General features: G+C 47.3%; 3 protein-coding genes across 4 annotated transcripts; all 3 read left to right on the top strand.

Moving 5' to 3' along the window:
• Positions 1-959: 959 nt before the first annotated feature.
• LOC108101895 (integrin alpha-PS3) lies at positions 960-10432 on the top strand. Of its 2 annotated transcripts, none has more exons than XM_017206457.1 (8): positions 960-1618; positions 6269-7259; positions 7334-7436; positions 7498-8082; positions 8144-8273; positions 8468-8830; positions 8896-9778; positions 9844-10432. In XM_017206457.1, the coding sequence occupies exons 1-8, from the start codon at positions 1431-1433 to the stop codon at positions 9946-9948; spliced, it is 3348 nt and encodes a 1115-aa protein (XP_017061946.1). In that variant the 5' UTR covers positions 960-1430; the 3' UTR covers positions 9949-10432. The 2 variants fall into 2 exon arrangements, with proteins under 2 accessions (XP_017061946.1, XP_017061944.1); XM_017206455.2 differs by lacking the exon at positions 960-1618 and adding an exon at positions 4749-5126.
• A 400-nt stretch (positions 10433-10832) lies between these two features.
• LOC108101796 (integrin alpha-PS3-like) lies at positions 10833-14621 on the top strand. The gene is made up of 8 exons (XM_017206273.2): positions 10833-10990; positions 11261-12227; positions 12309-12411; positions 12475-13053; positions 13108-13237; positions 13294-13656; positions 13721-14435; positions 14491-14621. Exons 1-8 carry the CDS (start codon positions 10833-10835, stop codon positions 14590-14592), a joined length of 3117 nt encoding a protein of 1038 aa, XP_017061762.1. The 3' UTR covers positions 14593-14621.
• Positions 14622-15062: 441 nt separating this feature from the next.
• On the top strand, positions 15063-18732 carry LOC108101827 (integrin alpha-PS3-like). The gene is made up of 8 exons (XM_017206334.2): positions 15063-15327; positions 15451-16390; positions 16472-16574; positions 16639-17220; positions 17274-17403; positions 17511-17873; positions 17945-18584; positions 18644-18732. The coding sequence occupies exons 1-8, from the start codon at positions 15158-15160 to the stop codon at positions 18719-18721; spliced, it is 3006 nt and encodes a 1001-aa protein (XP_017061823.1). The 5' UTR covers positions 15063-15157; the 3' UTR covers positions 18722-18732.
• Positions 18733-18747: the final 15 nt, after the last annotated feature.

The raw sequence follows: 18747 nt of genomic DNA, 5'->3' as shown, positions 1-18747 counted from the left end.
TCTAGCGACTATCATTTTATTGACCCACACTTTGAATAAATAAAGACTAGATAACACAGACTTAGTAGCCCTACTTATGATTTGATTATGTTGTATTTCTCTTGTAAAGAGAGTTAAATAAAAGCATACAGGGAATAAGAATAAACATTTAATCAGGAAAGGGAGGCATGAATATTAAGTTGGATTGCCTTGTTTTTCCCCGTGCAGATCAGATCTTGGCGAGCTTGCATTAAACCCTTCGTAAATATTAATTATAACGAAATACTCGAGATGATGAGGAGCAAATAGCAGGCCCGTTCCCCTCGAAGTCCCTGCAATAAGTGTCCACAATAAATACGGCTCCCTGTTGGAACTCCATGGCGACAGGCGGCGAGAAGGCGACGCCGTTCGCTTCCCCAGTTCCCTGTTTTCTGTGGTGTGTACACTGTGTACACTTGGGCGTGCACTTATTTATGTGCGTCCGCCTGTGAGCGGCAATCGCGTGGGGGTGTGGAAGTGCAAGTGGCGTTCCGAACAAGGAGAGCCACCACCCGGAATCGTCAGGAACGAGTTACAGTTGCCATCGAAAGGGAAAACAAAATTAAAGAACATGTAAAAAGAATTAAAAGCAATAAAAATACAACTTAGGGTTGCGCATGCGCATAGAGAGAGAGGGGATCTTAAGTACAAACTAAAATACAAAACCTTTAAATCTCTTAAATACATTAATTGATTTAAAATGTTCTCCTCCTTTTAAAATTGAAAGAATCACAGCACACAGAGAGGGATAGCAATTCACAGCTCTCAACGACATGAACACATGTATCTTCAGAGGCCAGTAGCTGAAATTCGTAAGATAGGAATACCCGCCCAGGTCAGAATCTCTCTTTCGACAAACGCGTGTGGTGGGCACACCGGCAGCGGAATCGACTGCTGTCCAAATGGGCTGCAGCTCTTGAATTCATTTCATTTCGGTTCGAGTCGTCGGAGAGTTCGCTTGCACCACTGATCTGTGGTCCCTGTTGTGTGCTAGTGTGCTAGTGTTGCGGACACAAAATAACTCTGCTCTACGGCATATATAGATATATGCAGATAGTATGGTCCAGTAGTCGTTATAGCGTGCGGTTTACAGCGACTTGTCGCCGGCGAAGTGACAAAAGCCCAAAACAAGTTTGGCCCGATTTTCAGCTAGATCTCGCGAGAGCATGGCGAAAGCCGGCCGGGCCTAATTAAATTAATATAGTTTCGAGAGAACGCCGGCATCCAGCGATCTCGAGTGTGTGAGTGCTTTAATTAAATTCAATTAATCATAAATAAGTGAGTGCCAACGGATCCTGTGCTAGTGGCGTGGCTCTCCGGCGCAATTGTGATTTATTGGCCGCAGAGAAGCCGGGCGGATTCAAGTGAAATTACGGAATTACGAATGCGAAACTTAATTTTGATGAGTTCCAATGAAAGCTGAATCGAAAATGTTCCCCCTCGTGCTCCTCGTCCTCTTGGCGCTGCTTTCGCAGATCGAAGCCTTCAACTTTATGCCCCGACCCAGCAGTGTGATAGGCTCGCCGAGCCATCTGAAGTTCCACCTCAACCAGACGCGGAGCTCCTACTTTGGATACACGCTCGTCATCCGTCCAACCAGGTGAGTGCTCGTTTTCCAGCTGGGGATCGCCGTTAAATATTTGCATACCGTGGGGAGTGTGAAACTGGGATACCGATTCCGATAGCCGACATACATATCCCGTGTTTGTTTTGCCGCAAGACAAGCGAGCGCTTTCAGCTCCGAGCCAACACCTCTGTCAATATTTTCAAACTTCTGGCACACGGAAATGAAAAACTTTGAAACCGAGGCTTGCGAAAGGGAATCTACAGAAGTGGCAGCTCGACAAAATTAGTGTTTGGTGGCTTTATTGGCAGTTAGCACTCATTTTCACAGCAATTAAAATGTTATTTCGCCCAGTCGTAAATGGATGCTCGGCACAGAGGCTCGAATTTCAGGACAGAACTAATGGCATGTCGAAAACCCCAGCTTGAAAACCTCTCAGAAACAATACCACTTCAGACGGAAATTTCTAAAAATAACAAAAACTGGCTACTTCAACTTCAATTGCCATCAGCTACAATTGCCACAGATCTGAGAGATCGCGACTCCGTCTCGAAGAATTGACAAACCCGAACACTTTTCAGTGAGCTGGGGCGACCTACATATCTCACAAGATATGTGTGGAGACCCGATGGCGGCTACTTTTGCTTTGGAGTACGGGCCCGCAAATGACATCACACACCTCAAACGGCGCCACAAATCACAGTTAATTGAATAAGAAGAAAGTGCTCAGATCGAAGCTGAGATACTCTTCTTCAGATACTCACCGAAAAGTATCTTTTAAAGTTTTATCTTATATGGGGAGACAATCTATTTTAATTGCTTTTAATAGAAATCGTGCATAAGTTTCTTAATTTTAGCTGAGTACTAGAAGAGTATCTTTGCCAAAGCTTCAGATACAAAACTTCAGCTTGTTGTCTTGAGTACTTCCATATCTTGATTTATTTCGGACAATCTTAACTCTGGTTAGAATGCAGTACTCGCATGTGATCATAACGAGCTGGCCTTTGACCATGTTTTTTATTTCCATAAACCTGGATGGGTAATTTGGAACTTCCTCTACGGTGCCCCTCCTCTGTTTTATTACCCGCACTTCAAAGCCCAAATACCCATGGCTGTTGGCCATTACGAAGTGCGCCTAATTATGTACGGAAATTGCGCGTAAAATCACGACAAGCCGTAATTTATTTCACATCAATTGAAGCTGGCTGAAACAAACAGAAAATGCAAAGCTTGTTTATGGTTTTCCGAACCAAGGGGGCTGAATTCGAAATGAATGTGGGGAAGATGGTGCACTCCCCACTCTTTTCCAATAGCTCTTGCATTCTGGCGAAATGAGTCACAAATGTTTCCAATCCGATTTGGATGCGATGGCGTCTGGAGACCCAATCCACCCCCATCCCCGCGAACAACTCCCCCGACCAGCTGACACCACACACAAATATTTTTAGCCGCTTACTCTGGGTCATTAAACCGAATTCTGAAAAAGGCGAAGACTCCACAACGGAAAACGCTGCAACGTGGTGGCTTTTGTTCTTCGCATTTGATGACCGCAAGCTGCAGCTCTCTTTGTTTTGGTTTTGTTGTTCGGCTGGTGGAGATTTGTGTGGTCCGCAACATGGCTTATTGTCTGCTCGCATAAACAGTAAACGGTTCCTCGTTTGGCATTTAAACAAAGCGCCACCGTTTCGAGCATCTTCTGCTGAAGGAATTACATTAACAGAAATGTAGCTTTGTGTTGCTGGGTTCCACGGTTTCAACAGATTTCTCATTTACGCATAACATCAATCAGCACTCTATATTTATTGATATAACATGTTCTTAAAGAAAAGCAAATAGGTAATCGGACTATATATTTTTAGACCTTAGGTTTCCCTTTAAGAACAGATTCCCTGGAACCTCAACTAATTGTGAAATAAACTCACAAATTAGGTAGTTTGTAAAGTTTGTTTCAAATTTAATGGGGTGCATCTCTTGTTCCACCAGTTTGAACACAGCTGTATTTATGGACAAAGACCAGTGCAAAAGGGGGGATGGGGGGCATATGCGTGTTCGAGACTTGGTTTACATGGCCATGACTCACGTCTTGGGGAAATACGTAAGCGACAACCTATACTTTGTTTTACCACTCAGACATGCCGAATTTTCAGCATTTCTTCGCAGCCAAAACAAATGTTGACTGTGCTCAAACCTCGACTCACTCCTCCTTTTCTTTGGCATAAACAATTTATGGATCAGGTAGCCAATGTGACGTGTGCTCGTTACTAACTCAAACTGTTTATATTATGTTTTTAGTGCCTGTTATTTTTTCACGCAATCAAGCTCAAACTATTTGCTTCACACCGCCTTGCGGATAAAGTTACAAATGAAATCAGGCCAGGAAACAAATGCATATATCGTGACTCATCCAACTGACTAAGCCACAGATTGGCTGCGGGAAAAACTTGTGCGTCGATGTAGTTGTGTGCACGATGAAAAGTAAATCAACAATCTAGCGGAGGTCAAACTGGTGCCATTTGATGCGAACATAAATGTTGAAATCGCTTCGTTGCAAACTTAATAAGATTATAATAAAAATGCATATATCAGATAAGTTTTTATATATTTTAAGGTTGGGCTGTTAATAGCCAATATAATAAAGGAGGCTTAGCGTATTATTTCCCTCGGATTAGATTTCAACTTCTTGCCGATGTTATAGAACCCGAATAAAACTGTCAAATCCAGTATTGTTTTTCAAGACTTTCGTTTTTATTGAAGCGATAAGAAGTTTAAAAAACTATTGAATATGTTATTTGTTTTGCATTGCTGACAAAACTTGATAATGGAATATTTCTTGGGTCTTTCTTTATGTGCTTTTTGACTCTTGCTTGTATTCTAAGCGATCGCGGGTGGTATTTTGTGAGTCAGACTGGTTGGCTGCTTAGAAAAACAAACACTGGGTTTTGTCGTAGCCAAAAGCAGTGCCCCTGAGAAGTGCAGATGCGGCAAGGCAAGGCATTGAAGAAGGCACTCAGCCACTCCCACGGGAGCTCCGAACGGTACTGTGAGTAGGCCAGGCCAAAACAGAGCGGCCCGCTCCGCTCGCAGCTTTCGAATGGCGAGAGCGAGTGTCTCGGCCGCAACCCGTTTGCTCTCTCGTTATCGCAGCCGAGTGTTAAGGTCTTCGCTGAGTCCCATTTAGTAGCCAATTGAGCCCCGATCGGCACGGCAGCAAAACTTTTCCGTCCGAGAAGCGCTTTTTGCGTTTGCACAACGAAACGAAAGTGATAATACCGCGTAGCAAAGATTACTCGACTGCCGAAAGTGTGTTTAAGCAGTTAAATAATCGTGGCCTAAAGACTTCAAACTTCAAAATGGCACAAATGGCGCGGCAAGGTCGCGAACTCTGGGCGGTGGTCCTGTGCTTCTTGGCCACTCTCGGCCACTCCACTGCATTCAACCTCTCGCCGCATCCGAACCGGCGGATAGCGGACCCCCAGTTCGCCACCAGTCTGCCCCAGGTGCGTGCGTCATACTTCGGATTCACGATGAGCCTGCGACCCAATGGGTAAGACTCCCCCTCCGCTCCCGCCCGCATCTCCACTCAGCCACTCCAAATCCGCGGAGCAAACAGGTTGTGCGATGATTCACGCTCGCCAACGCCAATCGAAATAGTAGTCGTAAATTGAATGAACTTTTCCAAAAAACAGTGTCAAAGAAAGACATTCCGTACACTTAACGCGTTGTGCAAACGATGAAGTCATACTCTTAATATCAATTACCTACACAGCGAGGAGGTGTAGTCGAGCACTCGAGTATCTAAGAAACATAAGTACATATGAAAATAAATGGTTTTATGGAGATATAAAGCTCAGTCGCGGCGGATTGACGGGTTGTCCGGCTGGAAGTTATGCAAATATTTGCAGCGTTGCACGTCCGAACCTTTGTTGGCTCAATAAGTCAGTTATTTAGGGTGGAGTTCGATTGCTTCCACAGCGTTTAGAACCCTCAATGCCAATTTGTTATCAGCCAACGTTGCCAGCTTCGTTTTTAACGATTTACGATAAGATTGCCGCTGTCACAGTGAAATTCCGCTAAGGCGGCTGCTTCGGTGATAAGCCCCTCCAAAGTGCACACACTACCCAACTAGGGAGTTATGTTGCAAAGGAATATGATTGGTCAGTCCACATCTTATCGAATTTCTGACTAGGTGTCTTTGAGTTCTGCGAAAATGTAGACTAATTGATGAGACATATAGTAAAGTGGCTTCAATGCCTGACTAATTCCAGTAAGCAGAACGTAACTGTATCCCTTACATTTCGTGACGAATTTCCATTTGCTTTCAGATATGTAAAGGTAGAAATTCATTATTTCACTATTGAAAATGCAAATAAAGTCAACCTGTGGTTCTCGCTAATTGGTGATAACTAATTTTATTTTGTTGACATTTTCTTGGGTGAATAAAATGTTGTTTACTTCAGTATTTCTATGCTATATGTAGATACATTTATGATCTTTATAGAAGTTAAACAGTCATTTGGCAGAAGACCTCTAATGTTTGCTAAACAACTTTTGGGTTTTTATATTCATTTTACAAACCAAACCAAAATATTAATGTTATCAGTACCTTATCAGTTTAGCTTTAAACCTTCCTTTAGTTCTTGCCAATGATGTCTGGGAATAAACTAATGTGCCTGTTTCTTATCGCAGCATCATTGTGGGAGCTCCGCGGGCGCAGTCCACCTTGGAGTCGCAGCGCAGCATCAACGAGACCGGGGCCATCTACCGGTGCTCCCTGACGAGCGGAGCCTGCAGTCCGTATGTCCTGGATCCCCGGGGCAACGTTGACGCCCCGTTCAGCGAGTACACCTGGGACTCGGAGCGCAAAGACCACCAGTGGCTGGGCGGGTCGATGGACGGAGGCACCCGGGACACGGATAAGCTGCTCGTGTGCGCCCCCCGCCTCTACGCGCCCAGTCCGAGGGACTACCACCTGCACGGCGTCTGCTACTGGGTGAACGACACGGTGGCCAGCACCCCGGAGCACGTGACCCGCATCTCGCCCCTGCGACTCAAGTCGCAGCAGGTGATCGAGGAGGAGAAGGACACCAAGGCCAGCTTCTTCTACATCATGGGCGAACTGGGACTCAGTGCCCACGTGGCGGACGACAACTCCAAGTTCCTGATCGGAGCGCCGGGCATCAACACATGGAAGGGATCGGTGATCCTGTACCGGCAGGTGGACCCCGTGGACAACCCCACCGCCAGCAGGCGGGACACGAGCTCGGCGCTCCGGCGCACGATCCGGGATGTGGACACCAACGAGTACACGCCGGAGCACTACGCCCCCGAGATTCCAAGGCCGCTGACCTGGGGCCAGGAGGACGACTCCTACTTCGGCTACGCCGTGAGCTCCGGCCACTTCGACAGCTCCAACCCGACGAAGCTGCTCTACGTGGCCACCGCTCCGCAGGCCAACAAGCAGTCCGGCGAGGCGTACATCTTCGATGTCCGCGGAAAGGGCATCCACAAGTACCACGTCTTCCGGGGTGAGCAGTTCGGCGAGTACTTCGGATACTCCGTCCTGGCGGAGGACCTCAATGGAGACGGAAGGACGGACGTGATCGTGTCCGCACCCCAGCATGCTCTAGAGGATTCCCACGACAACGGAGCCATCTACGTGTTCATCAACAATGGCTTCGTGAGTAATAGCTAGCTACTTTTTGGGGTGGGGTGTCTGGAATAAACCTGACTAATATCGCCTTTCCATTGCAGTTCAACTTTGATCGACAGATTCTACGTTCGCCTCTGGAAACAAAGGCCCGATTCGGAACTACTCTTTCGCGACTGGGAGACATCAACCACGACGGCTATAATGGTGCATATCTCAGGGATTCTTAATGTGTTTTTGATACTGATAATCCACATTAATCCTACAGACGTGGCAGTGGGAGCTCCTTTTGCCGGCAACGGATCGGTGTTCATCTACTTGGGCAGCGAGCGAGGATTGCGGGAGCAACCGAGTCAGCGATTGGATGCTCCTTCCCAGACCAGTTCCAAGTACGGGGAACACATGTTCGGACACGGCCTCTCCCGCGGATCGGACATAGATGGCAACGGATTCAACGACTTCGCCATCGGAGCTCCGAACGCCGAGGCCGTGTACTTGTACCGGGCTTATCCGGTGGTCAAGGTGCACGCCTCCGTGAAGTCGGAGTCGCGGGAGATCAAGCCAGAGCAGGAGAAGGTGAAGATCACCGCCTGCTACAGGTTGGAGACCACTTCCACGTCGAGGGAGGTGCAGCAGCAGGAGCTGGCCATCCGGATCGCCATCGACACGCAGCTCAAACGTGTTAAATTCGCGCAGACGCAGTCGAATGAGATGAGCTTCAAGGCGGACGCGAATCTCGGGGAGCAATGCCGCGTCTTCGAGCTCCAGGTACGATACAGCGAGAAGGACATTTTCACGCCCATCGATCTGGAGATGCACTACGAGCTGACCAAGAAGGTTCCCGACTCGGACCGTAAGTTCTTAACTCTATGACTAAATCAGTTTAGTTACTAATGCTTACTTACCTCCAATAGAATTCTGCGAAACCTGCGCGATTGTTGATCCGAAAGAGCCGAAGGTTTCCACACAGAAGATCATCTTCAGCACGGGATGTGCCACCGATGTTTGCACCGCTGATCTGCAGTTGAGGAGCAAGAATGTGAGGTAAGTAACTGTCACCGAATATATTTTATATAACGTTTGCTTAAGAAGAAAAAACAACTGCACGCGTTGCAGAGATCCGAGCGAATGAATTAACTTGAAGTTAATTTGTATAGTTACTCATTGCTTAAATATGAGTAACTAAAATCTTATTTGGATGAGAGCTATGACTAATGTTTCCTCTCTTATATTCCCAGCCCCACTTATATTTTGGGCAGTGCCGATACTCTGCGCCTGAACTACGAGATCACCAACAATGGGGAGACCGCCTACCTGCCGCAGTTCAACGTAACCAGCACCTCCCGGTTGGCCTTCGCCCAGGTTCCCGGAAACTGCAAGGTCGCCGAGGCGGTCATGGTGTGTGACCTCAACCGGGGACGACCTCTGGCCAAGGGAGACAGCGACTCCGTGACCATCAGCTTCGATGTGAGCCAGCTCAGCGGAGAGTCGTTGATCATCTACGCAGAGGTGTTCAGCACGGGCTACGAATCGAATCCCACGGACAACAGGCAGACCAATGTGATCGGGCTGCGCGAATTCACAGAGATCGATGCCAGCGGGTATGATTGCCTTTACAAAGTAGAAGCTTCTTCAATTTTACTAAAATTACTTACTCCCTCCTCAGGGGCCAGACAAACGGTCAGATCGACTTGGAGCACTACAGCAACTCGGCCGAAATAATAAACAACTACGAGATCAAGAGCAACGGGCCCAGCATCATCGAGCAGCTGACCGTGTCCTTCTACATACCCATTGCCTACAAGCTGCCTGGCTCCTCGGCGGTCGTCCCCATCATCAACATGACCAGCCTGAAGATGCAGGCCACCTACGACTCCCAGCTGCTGGCGGTCGACCTGTACGACCAGAACAACACGCTGCTGATTGTGGAGCCCATCGAGGTGGCCACCGAAGTCGTGGGAGGCCTCGAGCGGACCGTGGTGACCCAGAACGGAGGGGGCTACGACATTCACACCAGCGGACACGTCCACCAGACCATCCAGGTGCTCGACTCCGACGTGGTGGCCACCGCCTCCATGACCCGGAGGCGTCGCGATCTCAGGGCCCTGACCGCCAACCGGGAGCAGTACGCCCGCATCTCGAATGTGAAGGCCCATGACCTGCTGAGCGAGGACTTTAAGGCCAAGCTGCCCGTGAACCGCACCATCGTGTTCAACTGCCGCGACCCCGAGATGACCCTCTGCGTCCGGGCCGAGATGAGGGTGCACTTCAGGCCGGAGAAGTCCATCAACCTGAACGTGCGCTACCAGGTGGACCTGAACGAGGTGAACGCCATTCTGATGGATCCCTGGGAGTACTTCGTCATCCTGACCGACCTCAAGATGACCAAGCAGGGCGACCCCGCCTCCAGCTCCTTCGTGATTAACCGGAGGATCGAGCCGAACATCATTTCCAAGCATCTGGAGGCCAACCTGCCCATCTGGATCATAATTGTGTCCGTGATCGGCGGCCTGCTGCTGCTCTCTGCGATCAGCTACGCCATGTACAAGGTGGGATTTCTTGCGACTAGAAGCAGTAGATTTTTATTCTGACATGATGTTGTTTTTCTTCTCAGATGGGCTTCTTCAATCGCGCCAAGAAGGACGAGCTGGACAGGCTGGTGCAGCAGAATCCAGTGGAACCGGAGGCCGAGAACCTCAACAGCGGCGCGAGCCCCTAATTCGGTCCTCCGAACTTCCTCGCAGTGCACATCACATTCTGAATGGATGGACCAGTTACCAAATCCTAACTTCACAACGGGAAGTCTTCCCACAAAGTGTGTTCTCTTGCATTTAAGGAGCAGCGAAAACGAGAAGCGATTAACGAAAACCTACCTTATAGGAATACTTGCAACTTGCAACCACGAAGCATTCAATGTTGTCCGTGGTTTGCCTTACTAGTGGCCCATTCTAGTTAGCCACTAATTTATACGAAAGTCCCATGTGTGCTACACCAGCCATATTGCCATTTGTTGTATATATTTATTACAAATTTTTAATTATTCATAACTGTAGAGAAGTGGTAAAGGAAACTTTACACGGCGACGTAAAAGACTTTATTAATGTGTAAATTGTAAAAATTAAACTAGACTTTATTAAGCCTGTTCTAGTATTATACTAGAGTGTTAAAACGATGGAGTATGAATAAAATATTTAAAATAAAAATTATTTTTAGTTGGACGTCTTGGGGGGTCTCACCAACAAGCTAAAACGATTGCCATTATCGTTTCGCCGTTTAAGTATTAAGAATGATACATAAGCAAACAAAACCTTGTCGATAAATTGACATTTTAGTATGGATTTTAAACAAAGGGTGTCCACATTTTGTCAGTTTTAATATCAGCAGTAAAGAGCTCAGAACTCTTCTTCTAAAAATATGTGTGGGTGACAAACTCATCGGAGTCTGTAGTTACTTAAATTTTTATCATTTCATTTTCAACTGCCGATGAGTTCGGTCGCAGAGTCTTAAGTCATTAAATTAATAAGCACATAAAGTACAAATTAAATATCTTCTGTTCAACTTGTCTTAATTTATAGTCTCGGTTAATAATATTTTTTATTTAAAATGAGCCTTCTAGTTTTCGTCGTGTTCTTGGCCCTGCAATCCCAAATCGAAGCATTTAATTTTTCTCCATTTCCAAATCTGGTGCTAGAATATCCCCAACAGACCAGCCAGGAACGCAGCTCCTACTTCGGATACTCCCTCGTAATTCGCCAGAACAGGTGAGTCACAGAGTTCCTGGCTAGAAAAAAGTTTTTGGTTATCCTTAGTTGAATTTTTTCGCGCCACTTCCATTTTGGATGAGTAATATTAATCTTCACTACCGATTTCTCTATAAAATTATCCCTCTACGTATTATAGGCAGTTACTAAAAATAATTATCTGTTGTTGAAGAAAATCCAACTAAACGCTCTTAAAAGATCTTATTCATTTTGTGGAAAAAATTATGACTATTTTATTATGACTAAATTATGGTTTTTCCGTACTCGCAGCATTATAGTGGCAGCACCTCGAGCCAACTCCACGTTGCCAAGGCTACGCAACATAAACGAGCCTGGGGTGATCTACAAGTGCTCCTTGCACAACGGGGAGTGCCACACATACGACCCGGACCACGAGGGAAACTACAATGCGTCCACCAACGACTACACCTGGGACTCGCGGCACAAGGACCACCAGTGGCTGGGCGGATCGATGGACGGAGGAACCCAGGACACGGACAGGTTCCTCGTGTGCGCCCCCCGGTTCTTCACCCACAGCCCCGGGGACTACTTCCTCAGCGGAATGTGCTACCGCTTCCAGGACACAACGGTCGACCCTCCAGAGGAGGTGGAGAAGATCTCCCCGCTGCGCTCGATAGAGAAACAGGTGATCACGAACGAGTTCAAGAACGAGACGCTGGCCCACGTGTACATCATGGGCGAACTGGGGCTCAGTGCCCACGTGCCGGACGACAACTCCAATTTCATCATCGGAGCCCCGGGCATCTACGAGTGGAAGGGGTCCGTAGTGCTCTTCGGGCAACACGAGGACAGTCCCAGCTCCAAGGCGAGTAAGCGGGACACGAGCAGGGCTCTCCGCCGGACCAAAAGGGAGAACTTCCAGTCCAAGGTCCTCCAGCCACTGAGTTGGAGCCAATCAAATCACTCGTACTTCGGCTACGCCGTCAGTTCCGGCTACTTTGACAGCTCCTATCCATGGAAACTGCTCTACGTGGCCACTGCTCCCCAGGCACACTCGCAATCGGGAGAGGCCTACATCTTCGCCGTGCTGGGCAACGGCATCCTCAAGTTCCAGACGTTCCTGGGCGAGCAGTTTGGTGAATACTTCGGGTATTCCGTTCTTGCGGAGGATCTCAACGGGGACAGGAAAACAGACCTCATCGTTTCAGCTCCGCAGCACGCTCTTCAGGATTCCCATGACGATGGTGCCATCTACGTGTTTGTCAACAGAGGGTCTGTGAGTAATGACAAAAGCATAAGTCACTTTCTCTGGTGATCCTCGATTATCGGTGACTAATGATGACTTAACTCGTTGCAGTTTAACTTTGAGCGACAGATAATTCTGTCGCCAGCGGGCAAAAGAGGTCGATTTGGAACTACTCTTTCTCGTCTGGGAGACATCAACCACGACGGCTATAATGGTGAGTTTCCGCAGGAGTATGTAGTTGAATGGTTAACATTCATAAGTTATATCCATTCTATAGACGTGGCAGTGGGAGCTCCTTTTGCCGGCAACGGATCGGTGTTCATCTACTTGGGCAGCGAGCAGGGATTGCGGGAGCAGCCGAGTCAGCGATTGGATGCTCCTTCCACGACCAGTTCCAAGTACGGGGAACACATGTTTGGACACGGTCTGTCCCGCGGATCGGACATAGATGGCAACGGATTCAACGACTTCGTCATCGGAGCTCCAAATGCCGAGGCGGCGTACTTCTATCGCTCCTATCCTGTCGTAAAAATACATGCATCGATCAGGCCGGAATCACGAAGGATCAAACCGGAACAGGACGTGGTGAAGATCACCGCCTGCTACAGGCTGGAGTCGAAGTCTATGGCGTGGAAAGTTCTGGAGCAGGAGCTGAACTTCCTGGTTGCAGTCGATACAAGACTGAAGCGGGTAACTTTCGCCGGAACCCAGCTGCATCAGATGTCCTTCATGGCAAATGCGAGACTCGAGGAGCAATGCAGGGACTTCAATGTCAAGATGTCCAGGAAGGCCATCTTTACTCCCATCGTTATGGAGATGCACTACGAACTGAAAAACAAGATTTCCGACTCAGCGGGTAAGCTAAAATAATAAGCTTTAAAAGAATAGAATAACCATGAACCACAAACAGTTTTTTGCAAAACGTGCGCGGTGGTTGATCCGACGGAACCAAAGGTCTCCGTTGAAAAAATTACTTTCTGCACTGGCTGTGCCACGGATGTTTGCATCGCTGATCTTAAACTGAAGAGCCTAGATGCAAGGTAAGCAAATACCTAGGAAATATTTTATGTGTTTAAATAATGGAAAGTCCCACTAGCCCCACTCTTACCTTGGGTTCCCTGGACATCCTGCGCATGAACTACGATATTAAAAACATCGGCGAGAATGCTTACGAGCCTCAATTCAACGTTACGAGCTCACCGCGCCTGCCATTTGCGCAAATTCCCGGAAACTGTCACGTCGTTGAGGAAATTCTTGTGTGCGACCTGAACCACGGAAGACCGTTGGCGCAAAACGAGAGCAACTTCATCACCATCAGCTTCGATGTCAGCCAACTCAGCGGAGAATCGCTGATTATCGAAGCTCAGGTTCTTAGTGCCTTGGAGGAAAAAAACCCCAAGGACAACAAACAGACAAACGTGATCAGTCTAAGGGAGTTCACCGAGATCGATGCCACCGGGTAAAATTGCATTGAACCAGTTTTAAACTCTTAGATTTCACTTAAATTTCTCATTTATTTCCAGAGGCCAGACCAACGGACAAACTGTTTTAAAGAATTACCCTTACTCCGCGGAAATCGTCAACCATTACGAGATCAAGAGCCACGGACCCAGTACAATTGAAAACTTAAAGCTGTCTTTTTACATTCCTGTTGCCTTCAAGGCCAATTCTATGGCGGTTGTACCCATAGTTAATGTGTCCAGCCTGAAGATACGGGCCAGTTACAACGCTACATTGTCGAGTATCGATCTATACGACCAGAATAATACCCTGATCAATAAGTACCAAACTGAGAAACGAGAACGTCGCGATTTGAAAGGTCTATTTGGCAGCCGAGATCAAGAGAACCGGACCTCAGATGGCCACTCTAACGAAATGCTGTTCGAGGACAAGCTGCCGAAAAATAGCACCATTAGGTTCGACTGCCGGAACTTCACCATGACGATCTGCGTCCGGGCCGAAATGCACGTGCAACTGAAGCCGGAGAAACCTCTTGACCTAAACATAAGCTTCATACTCGACTTGAGCGGAGTGGAGGATCCTTCGGAGTTCTTCGTAATTCTAACCGATTTGGAATTCCTCAAGGAGGGCGACCCCAAGTCCAGTTCGTTGCAGATTAATTCGCGGATCGAACCGAATGTTATATCCAGGCATGCCGCGCTATCCAACTGGGTAATAATTATGTCGGCCATCGGGGGCCTTCTGTTGCTTTCTGCAATCACCTATGCTTTTTACAAGGTTCGTTTTGGATTGCTTGTAAGTGATCTCGAATTAAATCATATTTTCCCCACAGCAAGGATTCTTCAAACGCACTCTAAGATATAGTTTGGAAGAGGGTATAGCTGGGAATGAGACGCCAGAGGCTGAAGGGAATGCGAATGCAGATGCGTTGTGACTGCGTAAGATACTTACGAAAAAAAACACCTTCCGAGACATTTCTTATTATAAAACATTTATTTAGCATATAATTTAATTAAATTTTAAGAATAAAAATCAAAAACTGCATGCCTACAAAAATATATTTTAATTTTTATGATACAACCCCTTTGAAATGCCAGGCAAACAGAATGCAATAGTAGGTGGCTACTTTTTTTTTTAATTTTTAAACTGTTCCCAAGAGTTCTTTTCTTTTTATGGGAAATTTACTCAGCAAAAAAACGCCAACTAATGCGAAGAGCTAGCTTCCTTTCTTGTTGAACCTTAATATATACTAAAGTTCTCTAAAACGAATAAATAAACAATATTATCGCCTCCAAAAATGTTTTCATACTGTAATCTAGGAGTTAAATAAGTTTTGTTTTTATGTATAAAATGGCGCAAATCATTGGATTAGTCAGCGAGCAGTTGTTGACTACATTAAAACTTCGCTGTGGCATCGCGTTTTATTTCGCTTTGAGTGATCGGTGATTGAAAACCACAATACGAGGCGGCTGTGAATTACGGAAAAAGTCAAGTTGAAAATGTGTGCACTACTGTTCCTCGTCTTTTTGATATTGCAATACCAGAGCGACGCTTTTAATATCTCGCCTCATGCCAACCTAGTGATTAACTCACCCAAGCATCTAAAGACCCATTTAAAACTAACGCGCAGCTCTTACTTTGGATTCTCGCTCGTCATCCGCCCTTCCAGGTGAATTGCTTACTTTCTAGCTGTGATCATTGCATACTCGAAAACGGATAATCAGTGAAATAGTCAATGAAGTGTTGACTTAGGTTCTTCTTTTAAATTCTGACTATTTCCCTGGTATTGTAGCGTCATTGTGGGAGCTCCTCGGGCGCACTCCTCCTTGGAATCGCAGCGCAACATCCACGAGCCTGGGGCGATTTACAGATGCTCCCTGGAGAGCGGGGCCTGCGCTCCGTACGACCTGGATTCCCGAGGAAACTGTAACTCCAGCAGCAATAGCAGCACGACCTTCGACCGGGAGCGCAAGGACTACCAGTGGCTAGGTGGATCCTTGGACGGTGGTACCCGGGATGAGGACAGGTTGCTCGCGTGTGCTCCCCGTTTCAAGTCCGTCAGCGCGAAGGACTACCAGTTGAATGGAGTCTGCTACTGGGTGCAGAACACATTGGGAAAAACTCCAGAACAGGTGACCCGTATCTCCCCCCTCCGGACGAAATTGGTGCAGGTGATTAAGGGCAGATTCTTCTACATGTTGGGCGAACTGGGTCTCAGTGCCCACGTGGCAGACGACAACACTAGGTTCCTCATCGGAGCCCCTGGTCTTGATAATTGGAAGGGATCGGTGATACTGGACGTCCCTGAGGAAAATTTAAACGAGAACAATCCAATAAAATATGTGGATTCAAAAGAGTCTAATTTGGATCAGAACACAACTAAAGTACTTAACTCAGGCAATTGGACACAGGAGGAGGACTCGTACTTTGGCTTCGCCGTCAGTTCTGGCTACTTCGACAGCTCCGACCGCTCCAAGCTCTTCTACGTGGCCACCGCACCTCGAAGTAACGAACACTCCGGCAAGGCTTTCATCTTCGATGTGCTGGGTGATATTATGGCTGAGCTCCATGTGTTCAACGGTACGCAAATTGGAGAATACTTCGGGTACTCCGTTCTGGCGGAGGACCTCAACGGGGACGGAAAAACAGACCTCATCGTTTCAGCTCCGCAGCACGCTCTTCAGGATTCCCATGACGATGGTGCCATCTACGTGTTTTTCAACAGAGGGTCTGTGAGTAATGACAAAAGCATAAGTCACTTTCTCTGGTGATCCTCGATTATCGGTGACTAATGATGACTTAACTCGTTGCAGTTTGACTTTGAGCGACAGATAATTCTGTCGCCAGCGGGCAAAAGAGGTCGATTTGGAACTACTCTTTCTCGTCTGGGAGACATTAATCTCGATGGTTACAATGGTGAGTTTCTGCAGTAGTATGGTGTTTGAATGGATAAAATTAATAAGTTATATCCATTCTGCAGACGTGGCAGTGGGAGCTCCTTTTGCCGGTAATGGATCGGTGTTTATTTACTTGGGCAGCAAGCAGGGACTGCGGAAGCAACCGAGTCAGCGATTGGATTCTCCCTCCCAGATGAATTCCCAGTACGGAGAACCCATGTTCGGCCACGGCCTCTCCCGCGGAGTGGACGTAGATGGTAACGGATATAACGACTTCGTCATCGGAGCCCCCAACGCAGAGACTGCCTGTCTTTACCGCGCCTATCCGGTGGTCAGGGTGCACGCCTCCGTGAAGTCGGAGTCGCCAGCGATCCAGCTGGAGCAGAAAAAGGTGAGGATTAGGGCCTGCTACAGGCTGGAGACCAAGTCGAAGACGAGGGAAGTTCAGGCGCAGGAGTTGAATATCCGGATTGTCGTAGACACGCAGCTAAAGCGGGTTGAATTTGTCGAAAACCAGAAAAATGCGATGAGTTTCAGACCGACTGTGGGCCTTAACGAAAGCTGTCGGGACTTCGACATTCGATTGCGCCCCGCTGTTCACGTTTTCGCGCCCATCGATCTGGAGATACACTACGAATTGACGAAGAAGGTTCCGGACTCTGAAAGTAAGCTTGAAGGTCCGGGTTTCTTTGCAAATTACTAAAAGATCTGGCCTTAGATTTCTGCAAAACCTGTGCTATCGTTGACCCAACGGATCCTAAGGTGTCCCGCGACAAAATTATCATAAACACGGACTGTGAACATGCTGTTTGCGTATCTGATATGCGGTTGCGCAGCAACAATGTGAGGTATGAGTAGAACAGGAAAAAACGTTTAAACATGAGTAACATGGGTAACATGAGTAAGGGTCAATCATAATAATCAGTCATGAGTAATATATAATTGTCTTTTCCAGCTCCTCTTTTATTTTGAGCAGTGCTCGAACGCTAAGTCTGAATTACGAGATCACCAACAATGGGGAGACCGCCTATTTGCCGCAATTCAACGTGACCAGCACCTCCCGGTTGGCCTTCGCCCAGGTTCCCGGAAACTGCAAGGTCGCCGAGGCGGTCATGGTGTGTGACCTCAACCGGGGACGACCTCTGGCCAAGGGAGACAGCGACTACGTGACCATCAGCTTCGATGTAAGCCAGCTCAGCGGAGAGTCGCTGATCATCTACGCGGAGGTGTTCAGCACGGGCAACGAATCGAATCCCACGGACAACAAGCAAACCAATGTGATCATGCTGCGCAAATTCACCGAGATTGATATCAGCGAGTAAGCCTGCGTCAACTACACACGTGGTAAAACTTTCTTAAATCTTTCTTAAATCCCAAATCAAGGCTTAGTGGACAGGCAAACGCGCGAATTATTTCAGACAAGCACCCATACTCAACGGAAATCCTCAATCGTTACGAGATTAAAGCCCGCGACCATGTAATCGAAAAGCTGGTGGTGTCCCTTTATGTTCCCATTGCGTATAAGACGTCAGATTCTGAAAAAGTCATTCGGATAGTCAACACTACCAGCCTGAAGCTGAATGCCAGATGCAATTCGCATTTGTTGTCTTTCAAGCTTAACGACCAGTATAGTAGGTTGCTGACAAGGAATCCCACCTCTGTGCTAACTCAAAATAATAGCCATCTGCCGACAAAAAATATCATCAGGCTCGACTGCCAGGATTCCAGCAGGACGATCTGCATCCGAGCCGATATGCAGGTTCAACTAAAGCAGGAAAAGCCTGTTACACTGAACGTGTCCTTCAATCTGGATTTGAGTGCGGTGAAGGATTCCTGGGAGCACTTTGTCATCCAAACCAGAATGGAACTATTCGAGGAAGGCCAATCCACTTCCAATACCCTACTGATCAATCAGCAGATCGAACCGATTGTTATATCCAAGCGTGGTATACTGCCCATGTGGGTCATCATTTTATCCGGGATCGGGGGATTGCTGCTGCTTTCTGTAATTACATATGCTCTTTATAAGGTTCGTAGCACGTTAGATAATCGTAGAGGTATATTTTATTGATGATATTTTCTTTGCAGAGTGGATTCTTTAAACGCGACAAAGTTAAGGAGGTGGTCAACGATGTACAGTTCCAGGCCGAGCAAAAAGATCTTTAAGTGCCACCATTCCAAACTTTGTTTAA

This window comes from Drosophila ficusphila, unplaced genomic scaffold, assembly GCF_018152265.1.
Source record: "Drosophila ficusphila isolate 14025-0441.05 unplaced genomic scaffold, ASM1815226v1 contig_414, whole genome shotgun sequence".
NCBI classification, from domain to species: Eukaryota; Metazoa; Arthropoda; class Insecta; order Diptera; family Drosophilidae; genus Drosophila; species Drosophila ficusphila.
Note: the sequence above shows the minus strand (reverse complement) of the source record. Positions and strands in the feature narration are given on the sequence as shown.

What these genes read in the sequence shown, in the direction of transcription:
- LOC108101895 (XM_017206455.2), top strand. Translation starts at nt 4,933, where the DNA reads ATGGCACAAATGGCGCGGCAAGGTCGCGAACTCTGGGCGGTGGTCCTG. An exon ending in GAAGGTTCCCGACTCGGACC is followed by an intron (nt 8,083 to 8,143) that starts GTAAGTTCTTAA and finishes TACCTCCAATAG; the next exon opens with AATTCTGCGAAACCTGCGCG. An exon ending in ACAGAGATCGATGCCAGCGG is followed by an intron (nt 8,831 to 8,895) that starts GTATGATTGCCT and finishes CTCCCTCCTCAG; the next exon opens with GGGCCAGACAAACGGTCAGA.
- LOC108101796 (XM_017206273.2), top strand. Translation starts at nt 10,833, where the DNA reads ATGAGCCTTCTAGTTTTCGTCGTGTTCTTGGCCCTGCAATCCCAAATC. An exon ending in TGTTTGTCAACAGAGGGTCT is followed by an intron (nt 12,228 to 12,308) that starts GTGAGTAATGAC and finishes AACTCGTTGCAG; the next exon opens with TTTAACTTTGAGCGACAGAT. An exon ending in CAAGATTTCCGACTCAGCGG is followed by an intron (nt 13,054 to 13,107) that starts GTAAGCTAAAAT and finishes AACCACAAACAG; the next exon opens with TTTTTTGCAAAACGTGCGCG.
- LOC108101827 (XM_017206334.2), top strand. Translation starts at nt 15,158, where the DNA reads ATGTGTGCACTACTGTTCCTCGTCTTTTTGATATTGCAATACCAGAGC. An exon ending in CTCGTCATCCGCCCTTCCAG is followed by an intron (nt 15,328 to 15,450) that starts GTGAATTGCTTA and finishes CTGGTATTGTAG; the next exon opens with CGTCATTGTGGGAGCTCCTC. An exon ending in GAAGGTTCCGGACTCTGAAA is followed by an intron (nt 17,221 to 17,273) that starts GTAAGCTTGAAG and finishes ATCTGGCCTTAG; the next exon opens with ATTTCTGCAAAACCTGTGCT.